The 22,486-nt window shown below is 33.9% G+C and overlaps 1 protein-coding gene across 4 annotated transcripts in view; it reads left to right on the top strand.

Annotated features, from left to right (window-relative positions):
- LOC126883261 (ephrin-A4) overlaps nt 1-22,486 on the top strand; it is a 443,595-nt gene that overhangs the window by 351,676 nt on the left and 69,433 nt on the right. For all 4 annotated transcript variants that reach the window (XM_050648573.1, XM_050648572.1, XM_050648575.1 and 1 more), the window contains one exon: nt 6,000-6,403. In XM_050648573.1, coding sequence (XP_050504530.1) covers nt 6,176-6,403 — 228 coding nt within the window. In that variant the 5' untranslated portion in view covers nt 6,000-6,175. The remainder of the gene's footprint in view (nt 1-5,999; nt 6,404-22,486) is intronic.

Below are 22,486 nucleotides of genomic sequence, written 5' to 3'. Positions count from 1 at the left end.
AGAGAGATTTCCATCTGTTGTCAATCTGGTGGTATGGAGAACGATATTTATTGTCGGTTTCTGTACTACTGGATTGAGAACTTAGTTTGTTTCTTAGCAGATGTCGCTACGATATCCGTGACATTTCGTTCATTGCAATCTGGGACGGCACACGCCGAGGTATTTGGTTGAATAGGAGAGAGGAGGATATGGGACTACTGATGATAAGGCAAAAAAGCCCCGAAACCGGTATAGACTCTTCCTACACTCTCCGATTGGACTAGGATACAGTGCTGCTGCATTTTCAGGTTGCAACGAAATTGAAAATATTTATACATTTTTAATAATGTAATGTTTGGATTATATTATTAATTTTTGCTAACTTACCATATTTAGATCAAAGTGCCAAAGGCATGGATTTCTCAATATTTACTTAACTGTGGTAAATGAATTGAACATAATATTAATCGTATAATAACCAAGCCATAGCAAAATGTGGCCGAGCCAGCTAGTGGTTTATGATATAAAGTAAATGAGGAAGATATACACTGGTTACTTATTTCATTTTATTTTTATTGATTCTTTAATCATTTATAAGATTTAAAATAAACAGATACAAAGTTAGGGATTAAAAAAACAAAAAAGTCTCACTAGCCGCAGTTTTAGTGACGTCAATCTAGAGGAGTGTAACTACTGTTTGTATCTGAAAATAACATTGACGTTTTTAGAATTTTCTTTATAATTTCATCCATTTTCTCACCTTTTAAATTTTGCTTGAACTTTTACAAATGTTTCAAAATCGAAATTAGCCAAATCGGTTCAGTCATGCTGGAGATGTTATAAAAAAGATATAAAAAAATAACAGGACGCGGACGTTTATTAAACGTCATCTAATGTTTATAGTCGGAGAGATAGAAGCGGATTTTGCTCGTGATAAGTAATATGGGCAAACTATACGGGGATATGTTGAATTAATCGTGTACATGACTTTCCCAAATGGGCGGAAACCAGAGCGGGGGACGAGGGTAGTTATTAGGGGGTCAATGTCGCGGTTTTTATTTTTTTTTGTGACGCTCATGATCGAGATAGTGCACCAAAATTTGGGAATAAGTAGATCACGACGTAACTAAGCAAAATCTCCAGGGGCAGAACGCTGCGTGGGAGCCAAAAACGGACCCGTGCCCGACACCCGTATGTCCCCCACGCAGCGTTGCGTCCCTGGAGATTTTGTTTAGTTACGTCATGACCTACTTATTCTCAAATTTTGGTGCACTATCTCGATCATGAGCGTCACAAAAAAACTGCGACTTTGATCCCTTATAACTACCCTCGTCCCCACTCTGGTTTCTGCCCCTGGAGATTTTACTTAGTTATTTCATGGTCTACTTATTCCCAACTTTTGGTGCACTATCTTGATCACGAACGTCACAAAAAAAATAAATACCGCGACTTTGACCCCTAATAACTACCCTCTTCACCCGCTCTGGTTTCCGTTCCTGGAGATTTTACTTAGTTATGTCATGGTCTACTTATTCCCAAATTTTGGTGCACTACTCAATCACAAACGTCACAAAAAACCCCTTATAATTTTTATATTTACCCCTGCTCCCACCCCTTTGTCCCCCACGCAGCGTTGCCCCCTTGGAGATTGTGCTTACTTACGTCATGACCCACTTGTTCCCAAATTTTAGTGCACTATCTCGATCATGAGCGTCACAAAAAAAAATAATAAAAACCGCGACTTTGACCACTTATAACTACCCTCATCCCCCGCTCTGGTGTCCGCCCGTGTGGGAAAGTAATGTACACAACTAATTTAACATATCTCCGTATAGTTTGTCCATATTACTTATCACGAGCAAAATCCCCTTCCAGCTCTTGGACTATTATACAGGGTGTCCCGAAAAGAATGGTCATAAATTATACCACACATTCTGGTGTCAAAAATAGTTCGATTGAACCTAACTTACCTTAGTGCAAATATGATCATAAAAAAAGTTACAGCCCTTTGAAGTTACAAAATGAAAATCGATTTTTTTCAATATATCGAAAACTATTAGAGATTTTTTATTGAAAATGGACATGTCTCATTCTTATGGCAGGAACATGTTAAAATAAAATTATAGTAAAATTTGTCCACCCCATAAAAATTTTATGGGGGCTTTGTTCCCTTAAACCCCCCCAAACTTTTGTGTACGTTTCAATTAATTCATTATTGTGGTACCATTAGTTAAACAAAACATTTTGAAAACTTTTTTGCCTCTTAATATTTTTTCGATAAGCCAGTTTTTATCGAGATGCAGCTTCTTTTTTAATATATTTACATAAAAATTTTATGGGGGGTTTGTTCCTTTAAACCCCTCAAATGTATGTGTACGTTCCAATTAAATTATTATTGTGGTACCATTAGTTAAACACAGTGATTTTAAAACTTTTTTGTGTCTTAGTCTTTTTTTGATAGTCACCTTTTATCGAGTTGTGGCTTCTTTTTCAAAATACACCTAAAAATGTAAATTTTAAATAAATTTTCTGATTATTAACAGGTCTCTATAATCGTACTTAACTATATACAAATATGTGGTGGATTCGAAAATTATTCAAAATATCTCGATAAACACTGGCTTATCGAAAAAGTACTAAGAGGCAAAAAAGTTTTAAAAATATTGTTTTTAACTAATGGTGCCACAATAATGAATTAATTGGAACGTACACAAAAGTTTGGGGGGGTTTAAGGTAACAAAACCCCCATAAAATTTTTATGGAGTGCACAAATTTCATTTTAATTTTTTTTTATAATGTTGCTGCCATATGAATGTCACATGTCCATTTAGAATAAAAAATCTCTAAGAGTTTTCGATATATGAAAAAAAATCGATTTTCATTTTGTAACTTCAAAGGGCTGTAACTTTTTTTGTGTGCACTATTGTATATAGGTAAGTGAGGTTCAATCAACCTATTTTTGACCCCAGAATCTGTGGTATAATTTATGACCAATATTTTCGGGACACCCATATCGACAAATGTCCTGGAGAGACTGTAAGATGACGCGACGACGTGTTGGATTAGGATTTTATAAGATTAGATTATTTTATTATTATTTATTTTATTTATTTTCAATAAAACTTTTATCGGGTGCTTTCTATGTACTATTGACCATTCGAGGTCACGTGACTTTGACAGCGTGGCTGAGGGGCAAATATTGTGTTTTCAGTGTTCTTTTTGCTGTATTCTCGTTTTATTATTAATTTTAATATTATAATTTTATTTCATAAAATGTATGGAACATATTCTCCCATTTTTGAAGAAACATTCGGACAAATGGCCCCTTTTTAGAGCTTTTACCCACAACTCTCGTCGTTTTTTAAACGCTTTTATTTAGTTCAATAGTTTGCGTCAAATCTTTAGACGTTAATTTGACTGCCTTTTTTCCAACACAAATTAATGAAAATTTGCAGACATATGCGTTCGCAGGAACAATACACAAATAATCAATAAAAAAATGTTTTTATGCTTTTTAATTGTTTAAATAAAAAAAAAACGATTTTAATGAAAAATGTTTTTTCTCCTGTTTTTTACAATGTAAAAATTTAAAAGTTTTGCGGATTGTAGCTAATGATATAAACTATACATAATTTCACTTTTTACGTTAATTGTTTACGTTATGCTTCATAAATAAACAATAAAGTTTCAAATTTTTTGCCGACTCCGACTACTTTTCACGTTAGTGCATCATATGCTTTATACATATTTTAATAAACATGACGATATATTTTAATGTTTGAAAAGTGTAAGACTAAAAAGTAAAAAATTAAAAAATATGAAAAAAAATTTTTTAAGAAACGCTTTTCTTTAGTTACGAGTGACTAAAATTAAAAATATTATAAAAAATCAACTAAAAGGCAAAAAATTAAAAAAAATTGAAGAAATCTAACACATTCGTTAAAGAAAAGCGTGGGGCGAAAACCGTTTATTCGATGAAGACGCGCCACACTTTTCTTTGACGAATGTGTTAGATTTTTTCAATTTTCTTATTTTTTGCCTTTTAGTTGATTTTTTATAATATTTTTAATTTTAGTCACTCGTAACTAAAGAAAAGCGTTTCTTAAAAATTTTTTTTTCATATTTTTTTATTTGACAGTCAATTTAAAACATCTCCTCGATTTTTAAATGTGACAGGTATTCTAAGAAAACTCGGTTTACCTCTTTCACCTCTGGAACATTTAATGTTTTTCTTAAATTAAACAATGGTTTATGATGCACTAAATATTCTGTGTTTACAAATGATATTTGTCCCTCAGACGCTGTCAAATGACGTCACCCTGCATTGGTCTATAGTTCGATTTCCTTGTATCTCTATAGAATAATAATATCGTGTTTTATGAGGTTAGGGAAACAATTTGAGGAAAAATAATAAGCACACAATGTGAGATAATAAAAACAACATTGTTGCCTTGCGCTAATAATTTGTCTAATGTAAAGAAAACAGTTTCGTTTCTTTCCTGGCAAGTAATATGCGCTTAATGGTTTCAATGCAATTAAGAGATGGCGTACTGTTTTACTTGAACATAATAGTGTGTCACGATAAAATATAGGTAGTATGTATTTATATTTGTGTAGCTATCCGGGAAAATAATAAACCGATAGAACATTCAGAAAATTGCAAACGGTAAAGACATACAAGGGCAATTTTTAGGGATCGACAATTTGAGATTGTGCTATATATTTACAAATTATTCTTCTTCTTCTTAGCCTTCTATCAGAGGAGATAAGAAAAAAGTAGTAAAGAGGTCAGGATTTCTTTTTTTTAAGTAACGATTGTCCAATCAAATCATCAGTTTCTTCTCACATTAACGAGATACAGGACCATTATTGAAAAATGTGGAATAGATCTTTATTAAGAAAATGTTTTAAAAACTTTACTTTTGATAGATATATTAGGTATGTTCCTTTGTTTTCAAGTGTAGCACTTTCGAGGGTAGTTGAGTGTAGGCTACACCGGCTAGTGTCAAACGAAAATCATGGATGTGCCCCTATAGGCCTGGATCCGCTTACCAAAAAAAAATTGTTAATATCTTAACGGTGTCTAGTCGGACAAACTTTGATGTATGGGAACACTGGAACAGTGTCTTAATTGTGGAACGTGATTTTAATTGTGGAATGTGTCATCCTGACAAGTTTATGATTGTGAAAAAAGTTTATTCGATAGCAAACTTCGACAAATATGTTGGGCATTTTAATAAGTCTGTCACGTAGAACATGTCAAATGACAGGAATTAAGTTGGTGATAAATAGCAGTCTGATTTTTGCATGAGAGTTTAATGAAAGGGTAACAAATCAATTGGAAGTTCTGTCCGACAAAATACAGTACGTTTATATCGATAATTTGTATCTCTACTAGTTTTATCTATTTTTATTTCACAATTTCTTATGTTTTCCATATTTTGCCGGTTATTAGAGCGCTCATCACTGTAGTCATTATAGCTTTATTTTTTGCGTGAATATTGAGAAAAGATATTTTGCTTCGGAGTTGCATTTTCTTATACTATAAAAATACTCTGAGATCTGTGTTTTTCTCGTTTGTAGTATTATGTTTAGTAATTTCAGCAATTTCATTAACCCGGGAGCAGTTGCGCTTACTTTTGTTACGTAAGCAGTCACGTGTAGAGAAAAAATCTCACAATACAAATTTAAAACATTTCTATTTTATAATATTTTTATTTACTTGTTATGTTAAAAATATCTATTTCTAACAATTTTAAAGGTTCTCACCAAAGCCATAAATTTCATAAAAAAATATAAATATAAAAAAAAAGTTCTACACATTACTAAGATCCTCCTAGAGGCACTTACGTGTGGAAAGCAATGTTGCAAAATTTTTCATCAAGTTATCACGGAAAAGGATAAAATGTGAGATTTTTTCTCACGGCGCGACTGCTCCCGCGTTAAGTACACCTTGTTAATTATTTTGAACATAATTGGCTCGTATGATCCAGGCAGTAATATTTTCTTTTTATTTTCAGATAACCTACAGTTCATTTAGTCATGTAAACAGTGTCCATGTCGCTAAGGAGACTCATCAACAGGGTGACGCGGTGGCAACACTAACGACGGCGACCTCATCAGTTAGACGACCACCTTCGGTGGCGGCGTCTACGTCATTTGTGACACCCTCACCATCCTCGGCTGAGGAGGCAGTATGACGACCACGGCGTGGCAACACTGTCAACCCGGCCGGCTGCTATTGCACGCCGTCATCTTTCTTGCCTTCACTTGTCATTGGTTTGCATTGGCAACGATGCCGGGTGCCAGCAATGCCAAGTTTTATACGATTTATTGGAATTCGTCGAACCCCATTTTTCGCATCGACAATACCGACAATATCATCGATGTTAATAGAAATAACGTTAAATTTGAATATGATCAGGTAAGTCACTTATCATTGAGTTGTACATAAGAAGCATTTACAGTCAGAGAACGAAATAGTTGTCAGTGATTCATTTTGAAGTTTGTGGATTAATACGGAATTTGAGGAGAGTAGTATTATTATTATTATTATTATCCAGATTTAGCCGTACGGCTCACACTCCCTCTAAGGGGAAAATTGACTCATCCCAGATACCTACGGTATCAAAAGGATTGAGCTCTGGTGGGACTCTTTCCGTGTTATCGAGCCCTAGGTGACTTGGAATGCAGGTGTATCTCCCAGAAATTTTCGTACGCATCTGGCCGTCGCGAGTAGTACAGCTTTCTGCATGGTTTTATAAAGATGTTAATTCAGACCCAGCTTTTTTATGCTTTCGAGGAGGGTCTTCGGAATGACTCCAGTAGTAGACATAATAATTGGTATCGTCTGGGTACTTTGCATTCTCCATTGCCTTCGTATTTGAATTTCTAGATCTCTGTACTTGGCGATCTTTTCAGTAAATTTACTACGTAGATTATTTTTGTTAGGTATCGCCACATCAATTAGTGTTGTTTGTCTTGTTAATTTATTAACTAGTACGAGATCTGGTCTATTATGTGCCACTGTTTGGTCTGTGAGCACAGTGCGGTCCCAGTATAGCTTGTAGTTGCCATCCTCAAGCATACTCTCAGGGACGTATTGATAATACGGGAGACGGTCTGCTTGGAGAAGTCCCAGCTTGATAGCTATCTCTTGATGAAGGATTTTTCCCACTGCGTTATGCCGTTCCTTGTATTCAGTTGCAGCAAATGCCTGGCAGCCCCCTGTAAGATGTTGGATGGTTTCTTGGGCTTGACGTCCATATCGGCATCTGTCGTTTTGAACCTGAGGGTCTTTGATGATATATTTCAGGTAATTTCTGGTTGGTATAACCTGATCCTGAATGGCCAGTAATGAACCCTCCGTTTCAGGGAACATCTTTCCTGATGTCAACCAGTAGTTCGACGCTATATTGTCGACATAATCTTGGCTGACCTCATTGGGATGTCGCCCGTGCAGAGGTTTACCCATCCAGGCGCGCACTTTTTCGTCCTTAGTAAGGTGGTTTATGCGCATTTCTGGTTCCCTCAGTTTGATCGGTGTTGTGTCATCTACTGCGCAGATAGCGCGATGTAGAGTAGATGTCTCTTTAGTAGATGTCTTATTATTAGATCTCTTATTATTATTATTATTATTATTATTATTATTATACATAAACAAGGGCAAAGGGACAAGTCCCTATTATGCCCAAAAACAAAGAAATTACATAAGTAACCTACTAGTAAATACAATATAAAAAAAAAGAAAAAAAACAACAACAAAAAAAAGATACAATTTGGGTTTACATAAAAAAATATTTCAACTATAATAGAAAACTGTCAAGTCTGTTTTTAAATGTGTTGGTAGAGGGGGCTGAGACAATGTTATCATCCAGGTTATTCCAAATATCGAAAACTCTATTTGGTAAAAAATTCTGTCTTGGTCTCGTACAAAAGTTCTCTTTTTTCAGTTTAAATTGGTGACCTCTAAGGCGTTCATCTTGATTGATTGTAAAAATTTCGTCGAGATTTCCGAAATTAAATTTTAATATTTTAAATGTGGTTATTAAGTCGCCACGTTGTCGGCGAAGTCCAAAAGAAGTTAGGTGGGCCATCCTGAGCCTTTCTTCATAGGAAGGTCTTCTCAGTCCCAATGGAATTCGAGTGGCTTTTCTTTGGACGTTTTCCAACAAAATTTTGTCTCAAACCAAATCAGGATACCACGTTGGGCCAGCTTATTCAAGAATCGGTCTTATGTAAATAGTGTAAAGTTTACAGAATGACTGCATTGAAGCTCTCGAAAAACACCTCCGAATAAGATATAGTCTGGAGTTCGCACGTTTACAAATAGACTGAATATGGTCGGACCACGTTAGGCTGCTGTTTACGATAACACCGAGGTCGTTATACGAGAACACTGAATCTAATGGTTGTCCGTTAACGAAGTACGGCACAAGTGGATTATTTTTACCAATTCTAAGCACTACACATTTTTCTGTGTTTAAGGGTAGTAACCACTGGGAACACCAAGTAAAAATAGAGTCCAAGTCTCTTTGAAGGGCTAAGTAGGAGTAATTTCAGCGGCGTGTAAAATTATACTATAATTTTACGTGTATAATTCTATAATTTTATAAATATACTATTATTTTAGTAAGAAATAAGTTACATTTCATGCAACAATTTCCTGACAACTATTTCGTTCCCTGACTATAGCCACATATTATGTGTAAACTGTATTTTGTTTTTGTTTTAATATTTGCACAAATACTCTTCAATTATTTTATTTAATATAAAAGTACATACATACATACAAAGAAATTAACTTCAGTGTAACCAACAAGATCGCTAGAATAAAAGATGTCCGTGAAATATCAAGAATCTAAAATAAAACTCAGATCACTACCAAAGGACAGGCCATGAAAGATTTCATGATCAAATTGACAGCACTAAATTCATGGAAATCATCCTTGATGTTGCTGAAGAAGCAGGATGCCCACAACAACATGAATATAGGAAACTGTCATGATATAACCATGACAATGCTAACACAAAGATGGGAAATGAATATAAATAGCAATACAATACACAGGACTTTGTAAGGCTAAGGGAAATATTAAGGAGGAGGAGAAAATACAAAATACACTGAAAGATTGGTAGAAAATGAAATCGAAAACTGGAAAAATGATAAGAAAACAAAAAGAGCATTAATCATTGGAAGAAGCAAATCGTTGCTTTAACAAACGATAACACCAGGATTACAGACAGAAATGAAATAATACAACTTGTGACTATACCAAGCCCCTGAAACACTTGAAGAAGCAACCAGTAACCAAGAAGATGTACCAGAAGTCCTTCCGGAAGAAGTAGAATCGACAATCACAAAAATGAAAAGCGGTAAAGCATTTGGAATTGGTGGTATAACAAGTCTTCTACCATTCATATACAAGATATTCACAAAGATCATCAACAACAGATTAACAAACGTATTAAATGCTGTACTTGAGACAGCAGATATAATATATCTGGGACAATTAATACATAAATCTGGCTCCTTACCCTCAGAAATCAATAGAAGAATGAAATTGGCTTAGGTATCTTTTGGTAAAAATGCTGTAATATTCAAATCTAGAATGCCACTCCATCTGAAGAAAAGAGCATTCTTGGATACTAAAGAAAGAGATAAAAAAGAGAGTAGCAAAAAATAGAATGGATCAGACTGGAAACCCAGGCCACTAATGTAATCCACAGAATCAAATCTTTAAGACGGGACATTTAGCGAGAAGAACTGACAATATATGGTCCACTAGAATTACAGTGGTATTCAAGAAGCGTAAAGGGACCAAGACGACGTCCAAACTTAAGCTGGGACTACAACATAAAGAAACAAGCAGGTACCAAATGGCACAGACAAATTACACAATGGTGGGCAGAAACAATGAATGACTAGGTAGGAGACGCTGCACCATAATTGGTTAAATACGCCGAGAATGAAGTACAGTAAAACCAATTTATCTGCAACCGTGAGAAGAGACGACAGACTGCGCTTATGCGGTGCAAGTGACCTTGAGGGTTTTTGTAAAATCTGTTATACGGTACAACTATACGTAATTTGAAAGTGTTGGGGTACTTTTTGATTTTTATTATCGTAAGTATCACTTAAGGAAGTGTTACTCGTATCATCTTGATTATCAAATATCTTTATTATGAGACTGATTCCCCTCAAAAGCTCTGTCGTGCACAAATGTTATTTATGCAAAGTTTGTTTATGTATTCTTGTCTTCCTTCCAAGATAGTTATCTCCTCTCTATATGTTCCGAATTTCACATTCCTTCGTCTTTGTATCCGATCTTACGACATAATCTATTTCGTATAGTTACTGATTGCCTGATGGTCTCGTATTTCTTAATGTATGGTTGTCTCAACATTGCTGTCATTAGGATCTCAACATTTATGATCTTTCTCTCGTTAATATTTTTCGTCTCTATCTTTTATATTCTTAAGATATAATGTATATTTATCGTAAAAACACGTATGATTCAAATTTGTCTTTCTACTGCCTTTTGGATGTTCTATTATTATGACTACCGTCTTTTATAAGAACAATTTAATCAAATTGTTGTATACGTAAATCTAAAATATTTTACTGGTTGTGAATTTTTGTCCTAGTTTGAAAAGTTCTCATAATTTAAAACTATAATGTAGTAGTAAATTACAAGACATATCATAAACATGACAAGTAGGTAGTAATTTTCTCGTTTACTGTATTGTTAGAACACGAAAATTATCAAGTGTAATAAGACTAGCTGTAACAGCAAACTATGAGAATATTTGCAGTTGTATCGTAACGATATCTATTGATTCTGAACTTTTGATCTAGTGTCTTCAGTGGTCGGTGCGATATTACACCTGTCAATAAAGTAGGAGCATTGGTAGCTCGATCAAAGAATAATCTGGCCCAAAAAAAATAAAGGAAGGATGAAAATTTGGGAATAGGTAGTTGAAATTGTCTATTATTATATAAGAAAAAGTTTACAATTTTACATCCCCTCCATTTTACAAAAATTGGGAAATACGGGGTGAAAAATATTTTCTCGGGGGTGAAAAAATATATTCAAAATAATTCCGGAATCGCATAAAATGACTAATTCTAAGCAATTTTTGTTCTATAGACTTTTTTCACTAAGTCAATACTTTTCGAGTTATTTGCGAGTGACTTCATTTTTAACAAAAAATGTTTTAGGACGGTTTTTCGCAAATATCTCAAAAAGTAAGTATTTTATCGAAAAAATATTCTTAGCAAAAATATAGCTTATAAAAAAGTGAAAAAAGTGGTGTATGCATGAAGTCTGTAGACCCAGTAGAAGCAAAGTTGTAGCTAATGAAATGTATGTTCTTCTTCGTCAAATTCCAAATCAAATATTTCAACGTAAAATAGCCGAAAAACGGAGCACTTTTCAGGGAAAACTCATTACAACTTTTTAAAAGAGTTTAAAAGAAGGTTTATTTTTGTTTCTTAAAAGAACTTCTAACATTAAAAGTAAGTGAGTTACGCTCAAAATATTGTTGGCCCTTTTTATTTTTGGTAAAAAAATCGCAAAAATCACCCCCTAATTAGAATCCCAAATAAATCGTTACCGCTTCACACTTTACTTTTCTTATGTATTCTTTATAAATATTATCTGTAAGTTTCATCGGTTCAAAGTGCTTTTATTTGAAAAGGATGTAGTTAAAATGGCTTGAACGAGTAACTAATCACGAGTTTATGCAAATTTTGAACAGCCATAGCATAACCAATTTTTGTCTAACAAGAAAACAAAAAATCCAAAATATTTAAAAAAGCAAAACGTACATTTTATTGCTTTTTGAGATTTTTGGTATTGCTAATAATTTTTAAGTTGTTTTAAAAAAGAATGGATTTTTTTTCAAAATTAAAAAAAATATTACTTTAAAACCAAATTTTTTCAAAAATGATCACTTTGAACCAATGAAACTTATAGATCATATAAACAATACATAAGTAAAGTAACTTGTGAAGCGGTAACGATTAATTTTATTTGGGAAGCTAATTAGGGGGTGATTTTCGCGATTTTTTACCTACCACAAAATAACAGAGGGACCAACAATATTTTGAGCGTAACTCACTTACTTTTAATGTTAAAAGTTTTTTTTAAAACAAAAATAAACCTTTTTTAAACCCTTTAAAAAAGTTGTAATGAGTTTTCCCCGAAAAGTGCTCTGTCTTTTGGGTATTTCACGTTGAAATATTCGATTTGGAATTTGACGAAGAAGAACCTACATTTGATTAGCTACAACTCTGCTTCTACTGGGTCTCTACAGACTTCATACATACATCATGTTTTTCACTTTTTTATGAGCTATATTTTTGCTAAGAATATTGTTTTCGTTAAAATACTTATTTTTTAAGTTATTTGCGAAAAACGGTCAAAAAATATGTTTTTTTTTGTTAAAAATGAACATATTCACTCGCAAATAACTCGAAAAGTATTGACTTAGTGAAAAAACTCTATAGAACAAAAGTTGCTTAGAATTAGTAATTTTATCCAATTTCGGACATATTTTGAATGTATATTTTTTCATCCCCGAGAAAATATTTTTCACCTCATATTTCCCAATTTTTGTAAAATGGAGGGGATGTAGAATTGCAAACTTTTTCTTTTACAAGCTGTCCCAAAAGTAGTGGAACGGTCGAATATTTCCCGAACTAAACATCGGATCGAAAAACTGAAAAATACGTGTTCAATCATTTTCAAAAATCTATCCAATGACACCAAACACTAACCCCCACTACACCCCCTGGAGGTGGGGTGGGGGGTAACTTTAAAATCTCAAATGGAAACCCCCAGTTTTTCTTGCAGATTTTAATTCGTTACGTAAAAGTAAGCAACTTTTATTCAAGACATTTTTTCGAACTGTAGATAGATGGCGCTATAATTGGGAAAAACGATTGCGCACCTACATTGGATCCGTTTTTCTCCGATCCGATCAGATCAGATCCGATCCGATCCGACAGGCGGCGCCTACATTGGATCCGTCTTTCTCCGATCAGATCAGATCCGATCAGACCGGTTTTCCGGCGAGGGTGCCTACATTGGTTCAGTAATCTTCCGACCACCGACCACCGACAATGAGTTCCGATGAAGATGTGTTAAGGAGATGATGACATTGAATTTATTTAAACATGTTAGCTTGCAACCCCCAACTTGCAACCAACTTGCAACCAGTTTGCAACCAGTTTGCAACCAACTTGCAACCAACTTGCAACTCAACTTGCAACCAATCGGAATGAAACCAAACACTTCTCGATGAGAATAGGAGAAGCTACTCCCGACGTCGGCCGATATCGGATCTGATCTGATCTGATCGGATCGGAGAAAAACGGATCCAATGTAGGCACTCCCATTTAATACTATGGGTTTATTTTTTATTCCGACGTCGGCCGACGTCGGATCTGATCTGATCTGATCGGATCGGAGAAAAACGGATCCAATGTAGGCACCCCCATTTAATACTATGGGTTTCTATTCCGACGTCGGCCGACGTCGGATCTGATCTGATCGGAGAAAATCGGATCCAATGTAGGTGCGGCCTTATCCTGATACCATAGGTAAATTATAGAAACGGTCTAATATTTCACGAAATACACTTTCAAATGAGAAACTAAAAAACAAATTTTTAATCTTTTTCGAAAAGCTATCGAATAACACCAAACGTGACCCTCCAACCCACCCCATGGAGGTGGGGTGGGGGTAACTTTAAAATCTTAAATAGCAACCCCCACTTTTTATTACAGATTCGGATCCGTCACGAAAAATTAAGCAACATTTATTCGAAACATTTTTTAGAATTATTAATAGATGGCGCTTTAATTGGAAAAATACGATTTATTAGCGCCATCTATCAGCAATTTTAAAAAATGATTCGAATAAATGTTGCTTAATTTTTTATGACGAATCCGAATCTGCAATAAAAAGTGGGGGTTTTTAAGATTTTAAAGTTACCCCCACCCCACCTCCAAGTGGTGGATTGGAGGGTCATGTTTGGTGTTATTCGATAGGTTTTCGAAAAAGATTAAAAATCTGTTTTTTGGTGTCTCATTTATAAGTGTATTTCTTGAGATATTAGACCGTTTCTATAATTTACCTATGGTATCAGGATAAATCGTTTTTCCCAATTATAGCGCCATCTATCCACAGTTCGAAAAAATGTCTTGAATAAAAGTTGCCTACTTTTACGTAACGAATCCAAATTTGCAAGAAAAACTGGGGGTTTTCATTTGAGATTTTAAAGTTACCCCCCACCCCACCTCCAGGGGGTGTAGCAGGGATTAATGTTTGGTGTCATTCGATAGATTTTTGAAAATGATTGAAAACGTATTTTTCAGTTTTTCGATCCGATGTTTAGTTCGCCAAATATTCGACCGTTCCGCTACTTTTGGGACACCCTATATATAATAATAGACAATTTCAACTACCTGTTCGCAAACTTTCATCCTTCCTTTTTTTTGGAGGTTTTCGTAAAGTTGTGTGTTCTTTGATCGGGCTATCGGCAAGAATCTGTTTGGTTGTCGGCTAAGTGAAATAATATTGGTAAATGTATTGTTCTTTAAAATTAAGAGAATACTGATACAATATTCTCGGTCTTGCTAAATTGCAAACTTCAAGAAACTCTCTAGATCGTATAGGTACTCACTGAAGGTTGATTGACACAAAAACTGAAGCATAATGGCGAAGCTCAGCAGAGTTCGTTAAATGGATTACTGAACATCAACAATTATTGTATGCTGATTTTTTGAGGAAAATCATCCTAAGCGATGAAGCTCACTTTCACCTTGACGGATTTGTTAATTGTCAAAATTGAACCAAAATGAATCCACAACGTGTCACTGTTTGGTGCGAAATTTTGGGCTGTGGGGTAGGCATAATTGGACCATACTTCTTTAAAAATGAGGCTGGTTAAGCAGTGACTGTTACTAGTGATCTATTAGGCTATTGATTATGTTCAAAATAAGAGAGCTAAAAAGAACTACAACGTTAACGGGATTTTATTATTTCATATGGTCAACAGACCTCTATAATGGGTGCGGTTTTGAGAAAGGTGTGAATTAGTCCCTAGGCACAGGGTGAATTAAGGTGAGTTCCATTCACTTTTGGTACAAACACTTCCACAGGAAAATTGTTCCAGGATAAATTTACTATCAAAATATCATATTTTAAAGTCAAAAGAATTTTTTTTACAAAAATACATTCAAAAGAAAAGCAAGAAAAAAACACAATAGAAAGCAATTTTGTTTTTTGCCCCATAATTTTTTTCCACAGGGATATAGGTATAGGTATTGCTTCAGCTAAAAATAACTTCCATCCTTCCTCTTTAAAATGACGTTTGGTAGAAGTCTCTAGGATTTATAGTTTTCGAAATAGGATTTTTCAAAGTTTGCCGCTCACAGAATTTTTTCCCAGCCATTTTCCCCATTATTTCGCAAATATTGTTCTGTAACTTTTTTCTACGCGTTTCTAGGTATGTATATGCACTGGTACATTTAGTAGAAAGAGTAGTAAATTACCTTTAAAATGGTCTACTGTATAAGGTCGTACGACTATTTTTAAACAAGTTATGCTTTTTTAAGATTTTATAGTTTTAATGATTTTTGATATTTTTTATGATTATTTTTAAAATTTTTCATTATGACTTTTTTTCTTGTACCTTTAGGTATATACATTCTGGAATAAAAAAAGCTTATTTTCTTTACTTTAAAATGGTGTATTGCAATCATCTCTGGGACTATTTTTAAACAAGATATTCGTAGGATATCCAAGGGTATCCGTAATTTGAGAAAAATTTTGAAATTTTTAATTATTTTCAATTAGAAGAATATAATTGCATATTGTAACATAATTTTTAATTCCAAATAAGTTTTCTTAATAACACTTTTCGATGTTGTGAAATATAAAGGTACTTTACTCTTAAGCGAAATTCATATTTTTTAACATACCTCGTACACTGTTGATAAAATTTGATATCTGATGATTACATCTTAGGTTTTAGACTATGCAGAGCATTTTATACCGAATTATTTTTTTCATAAAGTTAATAATAAAAAAGTTTTTCATATGGTTCCAACTTAGTGGGACCTATTGCATGTGTAATATGTCAAACTTTGAAAAAGCATATCTTGTTTAAAAATAGACCTAAAATTTTTTACAATACACCATTTTAAAGTAAAGAAAATAATCTTTCCTTTTTATTGCGCAATGTATATACCTAAATATACAATAAAAAAGTTATAATGAGAAATTTAAAAATAATCGTAAAATATATCAAAAATCATTAAAAGTATAAAATTTTGAAAAATCATATCTTACTTAAAAATAGTCATACAGCCTTCTCCGATAGACCGTTTTAAAGGTAATTTACTTTTCTTCCTACTAAATGTAACATTGCATATACCTAAAGCTGCGTAAAAGAACGTTACAGAACAATGTTTGGAAAATGGCCCAAAATTGTTGTAAGTGGCGAAATTTGAAAAATTATATTTTGGAAACTATAAATCATACAGACTTACACCAAACGTCATTTTAAAGAGAAAGGATGGAAGTTTTTTTTATATCCCCGTGGAAAAAAGTTATAGGGCCAGAAACAAAAATGCTACCTTTCTACTAATTGGTCAAAACGGCAAACAGGTGTATGTTTTCAAAAAACTTTTGATAGTGTGTAAAAAATATATTTTATATCAGCTAAGTACTTTCAACACATAACGTGCCATCATCAGAGCTTCGTCCTCTTAAAATACCTTCATAGAAGAGCAATTGCTCAACAACACAACAAAAAACATGAATACTGGGCAAAAGTCACAGATATAGGGTATAACCCTTTACAGTGAATAGAATCACATCTAAATTCTTCCTCAGCTGATCTGCTGTTCACGTGGGCTCAAAATGGTCTGACTCAGCCATGTTGTCTTTATAAATTAATAAAAGAATTTAGATGTGATTCTATTCACTGTAAAGGGTTATACCCTATATCTGTGGCTTTTGCCCAGTATTCATGTTTTTTGTTGTGTTGTTGAGCAATTGCTCTTCTATGAAGGTATTTTAAGAGGACGAAGCTCTGATGATGGCACATTATGTGTTGAAAGTACTTAGCTGATATAAAATATATTTTTTACACACTATCAAAAGTTTTTTGAAAACATACACCTGTTTGCCGTTTTGACCTATTTAGAAGTGTGTACAAGTCTTACAGTCTTTTCCAATTCAATTTTTTCTACTAATTGACCTGACTAATTCACCCCTTTCTCAAAAACGCACCACTTTACAAGGTAGTACTCCGCGGTTTTTTCATATTTAGAGGTCCATTGACTATATGAAACAATAAAACCCCGTTAACGTTGTAGTTCCTTTCTAAAATACATAATCAATAGCCTATATATCGCAACATGATAATGAGTTCAATACTGCATGGGACATTTCCTGGTTGTAGATATACTCGTTTTTTCGGACATAGCGCAACGTTGAATAACATTAACTGGCCGAGTGAACGAACAATATTAGCAGAAAAGAATACGGATGTCGATGATCTTAATGTGACCATTTAGAATTTCCTTCGAGGAACGTGGTTTTGGTTTAAATCAGTTAATAATAAAATCACTAAGGCAATGGACCATAAAGAAAAAATACAAAGGGGGAATGTCTTGAATCCCGCGTATACCGATGATTCCAACAGACTAAAGTAACGTTTACACGTATCCAGTAACTGGCGCCAGTCTCACTGGAATGCGAGTGCTTGACTAAGACAGCGCTGGATAGGTTCGTTTACACGTATCCAGTAACTGGCGCCAATCTCACTGGCACTCTTATTAAAAATCATAATACTGCCACTGAAACCACAGGTACGACAGCGCCAGCGACTGGAACGCTGTGTTTACACGTACCTACAACCACTGGCACGGGGTTAGAGGGGACGCGGACGAGGGCCACTGGCATGAAAAATAGACCAACCTTCTATTCGAGACAGCGCTGGACTGGAACAAAAAAGCGTTTACATGATGCCACTACCATGCCAGCACTGACGTTCCAGTGCGACTGGCGCCAGTTACTGGATACATGTAAACGCGCCTTTACCATTTGATTTTAAGCATCAAAAATTTTCCGTGCGTTTGGCTTTTGCAATGACGATAAACAAACTGCAAGGCCGATCGTTGGAAGTTTGCGGAATTAACTTGTATTTTCTATGTTTCGCGCATGGACAATTATTTATTAAACTTTTTCCTGACATAATATTTTTGAGTATTTTCTTTTAACGAAGTTCATCGGGTCAGAATATAATATAGAGTTAGAGTATAGGGGTTCAAAATTCTGGAATAAATTAATGTCTTCGAGAATAGACCACTTCGGAGAAAAATCTCGAGACAGTTCGATGTTTATTTTTAAATTATGATTTTTGACATATTTATTATATGCCATAATAGTGACGTCATTCATTTGGGCGTGATGACGTAATCGATGATTTTTTAAATGGTAATAGGGGTCGTGTGGTAGCTCATTTGAAAGGTTATTCAATTCTCTATTCAGTAATATAAACAATAACAACATTATTTATACAGGGTGGCCAAAAAATAATTTTTAATTTAATTTAAATGACGCAAAAAACAAGAATGTGTGTAATTTAATTAACTCAAAATACATTTTACTGATGTCAGATGATATAAAAAAAATGTTTATTTCATAAATAAACATTGCTTTTCGCTTAAATTCATTGTCAGTCACCCACCTGCCTCTTGGCAGGACAAAATTTAATTTAAACGAAAAGCAATGTTTATCTATGAAATAAAGATTTTTTTATATTATCTGACATTAGTAAAATGTATTTTGAGTTAAATAAATTACATACATTCTACTTTTTGCGGCATATAATTTAATTCAAAAATTTTTGGCCACCCTGAATAAATAATGATGTTAATAGTTATATTACTGAAAGAGAATTGAATAACCTTTCAAATGAGCTACCACACGACCCCTATTTCTATTAAAAAAATCATTGATTCCGTCATCAAGCCCAAATGGATGACGTCACAGTGCCCCATTCTCGAAAAAATGAATTTATTCCATAATTTAGAACCTCTCTGTATATACACACTTTCCAATTGTGGTTCAATGGTTTTTATAAAAATGCAGAAAAACTACATTGATTTAACTTTTAAATGCAAAAGTAACGATTAGTGCCCTAAAAGGGCATATAATATAACATGTAAAAACTGTAAATGAATTTAAAATGTTTGAATGCATTTTTCTCTTGAAATCCAAAATGTGTTTCATTAAAAAGTTTTTTTTTAATGGAGTTACATACTGTGCGATAGATGATATGTACATGTTTGAACATCATATCAAATTTTTGTGTTTGTATTCGTAAAACCATATGAATATATTTATTTGGCTTAAAAGGTATTTGTTTGCGATTTCGAATTTAACTGGTCGGCGCTTGATGTCGGCGTCACTTATTAAAATCACATTTTAAGTGAAGCGATTTTTTATCAATAAATTATATCTTATATGTCTTTAACAAAATAAGTTAAATTCAGAACAATAATTGTTTGTAGTTGTTGAACTTAATGCTAAAAATGAATTATTTATTTCAACTTAATTCGTTTGAAGGAGTAAATACCAAGAAATTTAGATATGCCCAGTACTTTTCTAATCCACTTTTGTACGATTAATTTCCATAAATTCTAATAAAAATAGCTTAAGGCCTTATTTTGAATATGAAGAATTTGATACGGTTCATTAAAAGAATGGTTATAATCTAGAAGGTGAAGTGCGTACGTAGAATATGTTTTTCTGGGTCTACCCCAAAATCCCGACAGCCAAAATCCCGACGGCCAAAATCCCGACGGCCAAAATACCGACACGCCAGAATCCCGACAGGCCAAAATCCCGACACGCCAGAATCTCGACAGGTTTGATAAGTTTCTTTTTAACATACAATTACATTTATTTCTGGTTTTTTGTTTATGGCCATCTGTTTTTTACTTTTTGTTACTAAACAAAAGTATTTACCATTTAATATGAATGAACTAATTTTAAAATGAAGTGTTTAATGATTTTTTCTTTTAAAATACATAATAAAAATAATAAACTTAAAGATAAAACCCATAACTAAATTAAAATTCATGGTGACGTTTCAATTATTACTTTAATCATCGTCAGAATAATAAGTTTCTTGAGCGGATGCTTTAAAATAATTTTAAAGGAACTAACAATAATTAATGAAAACGCAAAAATGACATTGACAATCATTGGGTTAAGTCAATAATTTCAAACACGCCATGTCTTGTTGCGTGTTTAAGGGTGGCTTCAAAAGAAATATGGATAATGCCTCCTTGATGCTGAGTTCCGTTGGAGAACTTGCATGACCAATGATTGATAAGTCTTTACGACTAATAGGGTGGTCAGAATCAGTCATATGTTGGAATACCGCTGAATTTGGAATTGTTCTTGATCGTCTTCCTAAGTGAGGAGTGACACCTAAGTGTTCGCAACATCTGACATTAAAGTGACGTCGAGTCTTCCCGACGTACGTAGCTGCACAGCTACTACATTTGAATTGGTATATAATGTTAGATGCGAGATCACTAGGAATCATGTCTTTCACATGGAAACGAGATCCTATTCTTTCCAAAGTCGTGAAAGCAAATCTTAATTCTATAGAGGGAAATGCTTTTTTAATTGTTCTACGGATGTTGCGTCGGATTTGTAAGCTGTGGTAACCAGTATATGGAAGTTTGATATAGATCTTTTCTTTGATTTCTTCTACTTTTCTGTTTGGTTGGAATTTGTTATTGAAAAAACGTCTGATGTATATTTCTAAGAAGTTCAACGAAAAACCATTTTTACTTAAGATCACCTTTATGTTTTCTAACTCTTCATGTAGGAATTGCCAGGTTGAACAGATAGTGAAAGCGCGGTGAACAAGTATATTGATTAAACTTGTTTTTGTATTTCCACTTCAATATATAGAAAACCAACCTTCACCGGCCTGTATATAAACGCAGATAGCTTCATTCCCAACAAATACAAAACAAGTTTAATCAATATACTTGTTCACCGCGCTTTCACTATCTGTTCAACCTGGCAATTCCTACATGAAGAGTTAGAAAACATAAAGGTGATCTTAAGTAAAAATGGTTTTTCGTTGAACTTCTTAGAAATATACATCAGACGTTTTTTCAATAACAAATTCCAACCAAACAGCAAAGTAGAAGAAATCAAAGAAAAGATCTATATCAAACTTCCATATACTGGTTACCACAGCTTACAAATCCGACGCAACATCCGTAGAACAATTAAAAAAGCATTTCCCTCTATAGAATTAAGATTTGCTTTCACGACTTTGGAAAGAATAGGATCTCGTTTCCATGTGAAAGACATGATTCCTAGTGATCTCGCATCTAACATTATATACCAACTCAAATGTAGTAGCTGTGCAGCTACGTACGTCGGGAAGACTCGACGTCACTTTAATGTCAGATGTTGCGAACACTTAGGTGTCACTCCTCACTTAGGAAGACGATCAAATTCAGCGGTATTCCAACATATGACTGATTCTGACCACCCTATTAGTCGTAAGGACTTCTCAATCATTGGTCATGCAAGTTCTCCAACGGAACTCAGCATCAAGGAGGCATTATCCATATTTCTTTTGAAGCCACCCTTAAACACGCAACAATACATGGCGTGTTTGAAATTATTGACTTAACCCAATGAATGTCAATGTCATTTTTACGTTTTCATTAATTATTGTTTGTTCCTTTAAAATTATTTTAAAGCATCCGGTCAAGAAACTTATTATTCTGACGATGATTAAAGTAATAATTGGAACGTCACCATGAATTTTAATTTAGTTATGGGTTTTATCTTTAAGTTTATTATTTTTATCAAGTTTAATGGTGTGTCCTTATCTACATAAAATACATAATAATTAGTACCCGTACTTATTAGCAAGTAATTAATTTTTCAATTTCAATACTGTATAATATGATTTGGTATTGTATTTGAAAAGGAACAATAAATATTCAAAATGTAGTGGTCGGGATTTTTGCTTATGCGAGAATTGTTGCATGTCGGGATTTTGGGCTGTCAGGATTCTGGCGTGTCGGTGTTTTGGCCGTCGCGTCAGGATTTTGGCTGTGTTGAAAGCTCTTTTGTGTTCTGCTATCCATTAATCCATTTGCCAAAGGTTCTTCCAGTTTGACCGATGTAAGCTTTTGGACAGTCACAACATGTCATTTTGCAAACACCGCTCTTTAATTCTTTTTTCTTTTGGCGCTTATTGTTCTTAATGTATTTGCTTAAGTTGTTGTTAGTTCTGAAAGCTGGTATTATTCTTTTCTTTTTTATGTGTTTGGCTATTTTTGTTGATATCTTGCCTGTATATGTGAGAGAGCAGAAGGTACTGGGTTTTTTTCTGTGGCGGTATCTGTGGGAACACTAATTTTAGGGCTTTCTTATAGAGT

Source organism: Diabrotica virgifera, chromosome 4 (genome assembly GCF_917563875.1).
Source record: "Diabrotica virgifera virgifera chromosome 4, PGI_DIABVI_V3a".
In the NCBI taxonomy this organism is placed as follows: Eukaryota; Metazoa; Arthropoda; class Insecta; order Coleoptera; family Chrysomelidae; genus Diabrotica; species Diabrotica virgifera.
This window is presented reverse-complemented; position numbering and strand designations above follow the sequence as displayed.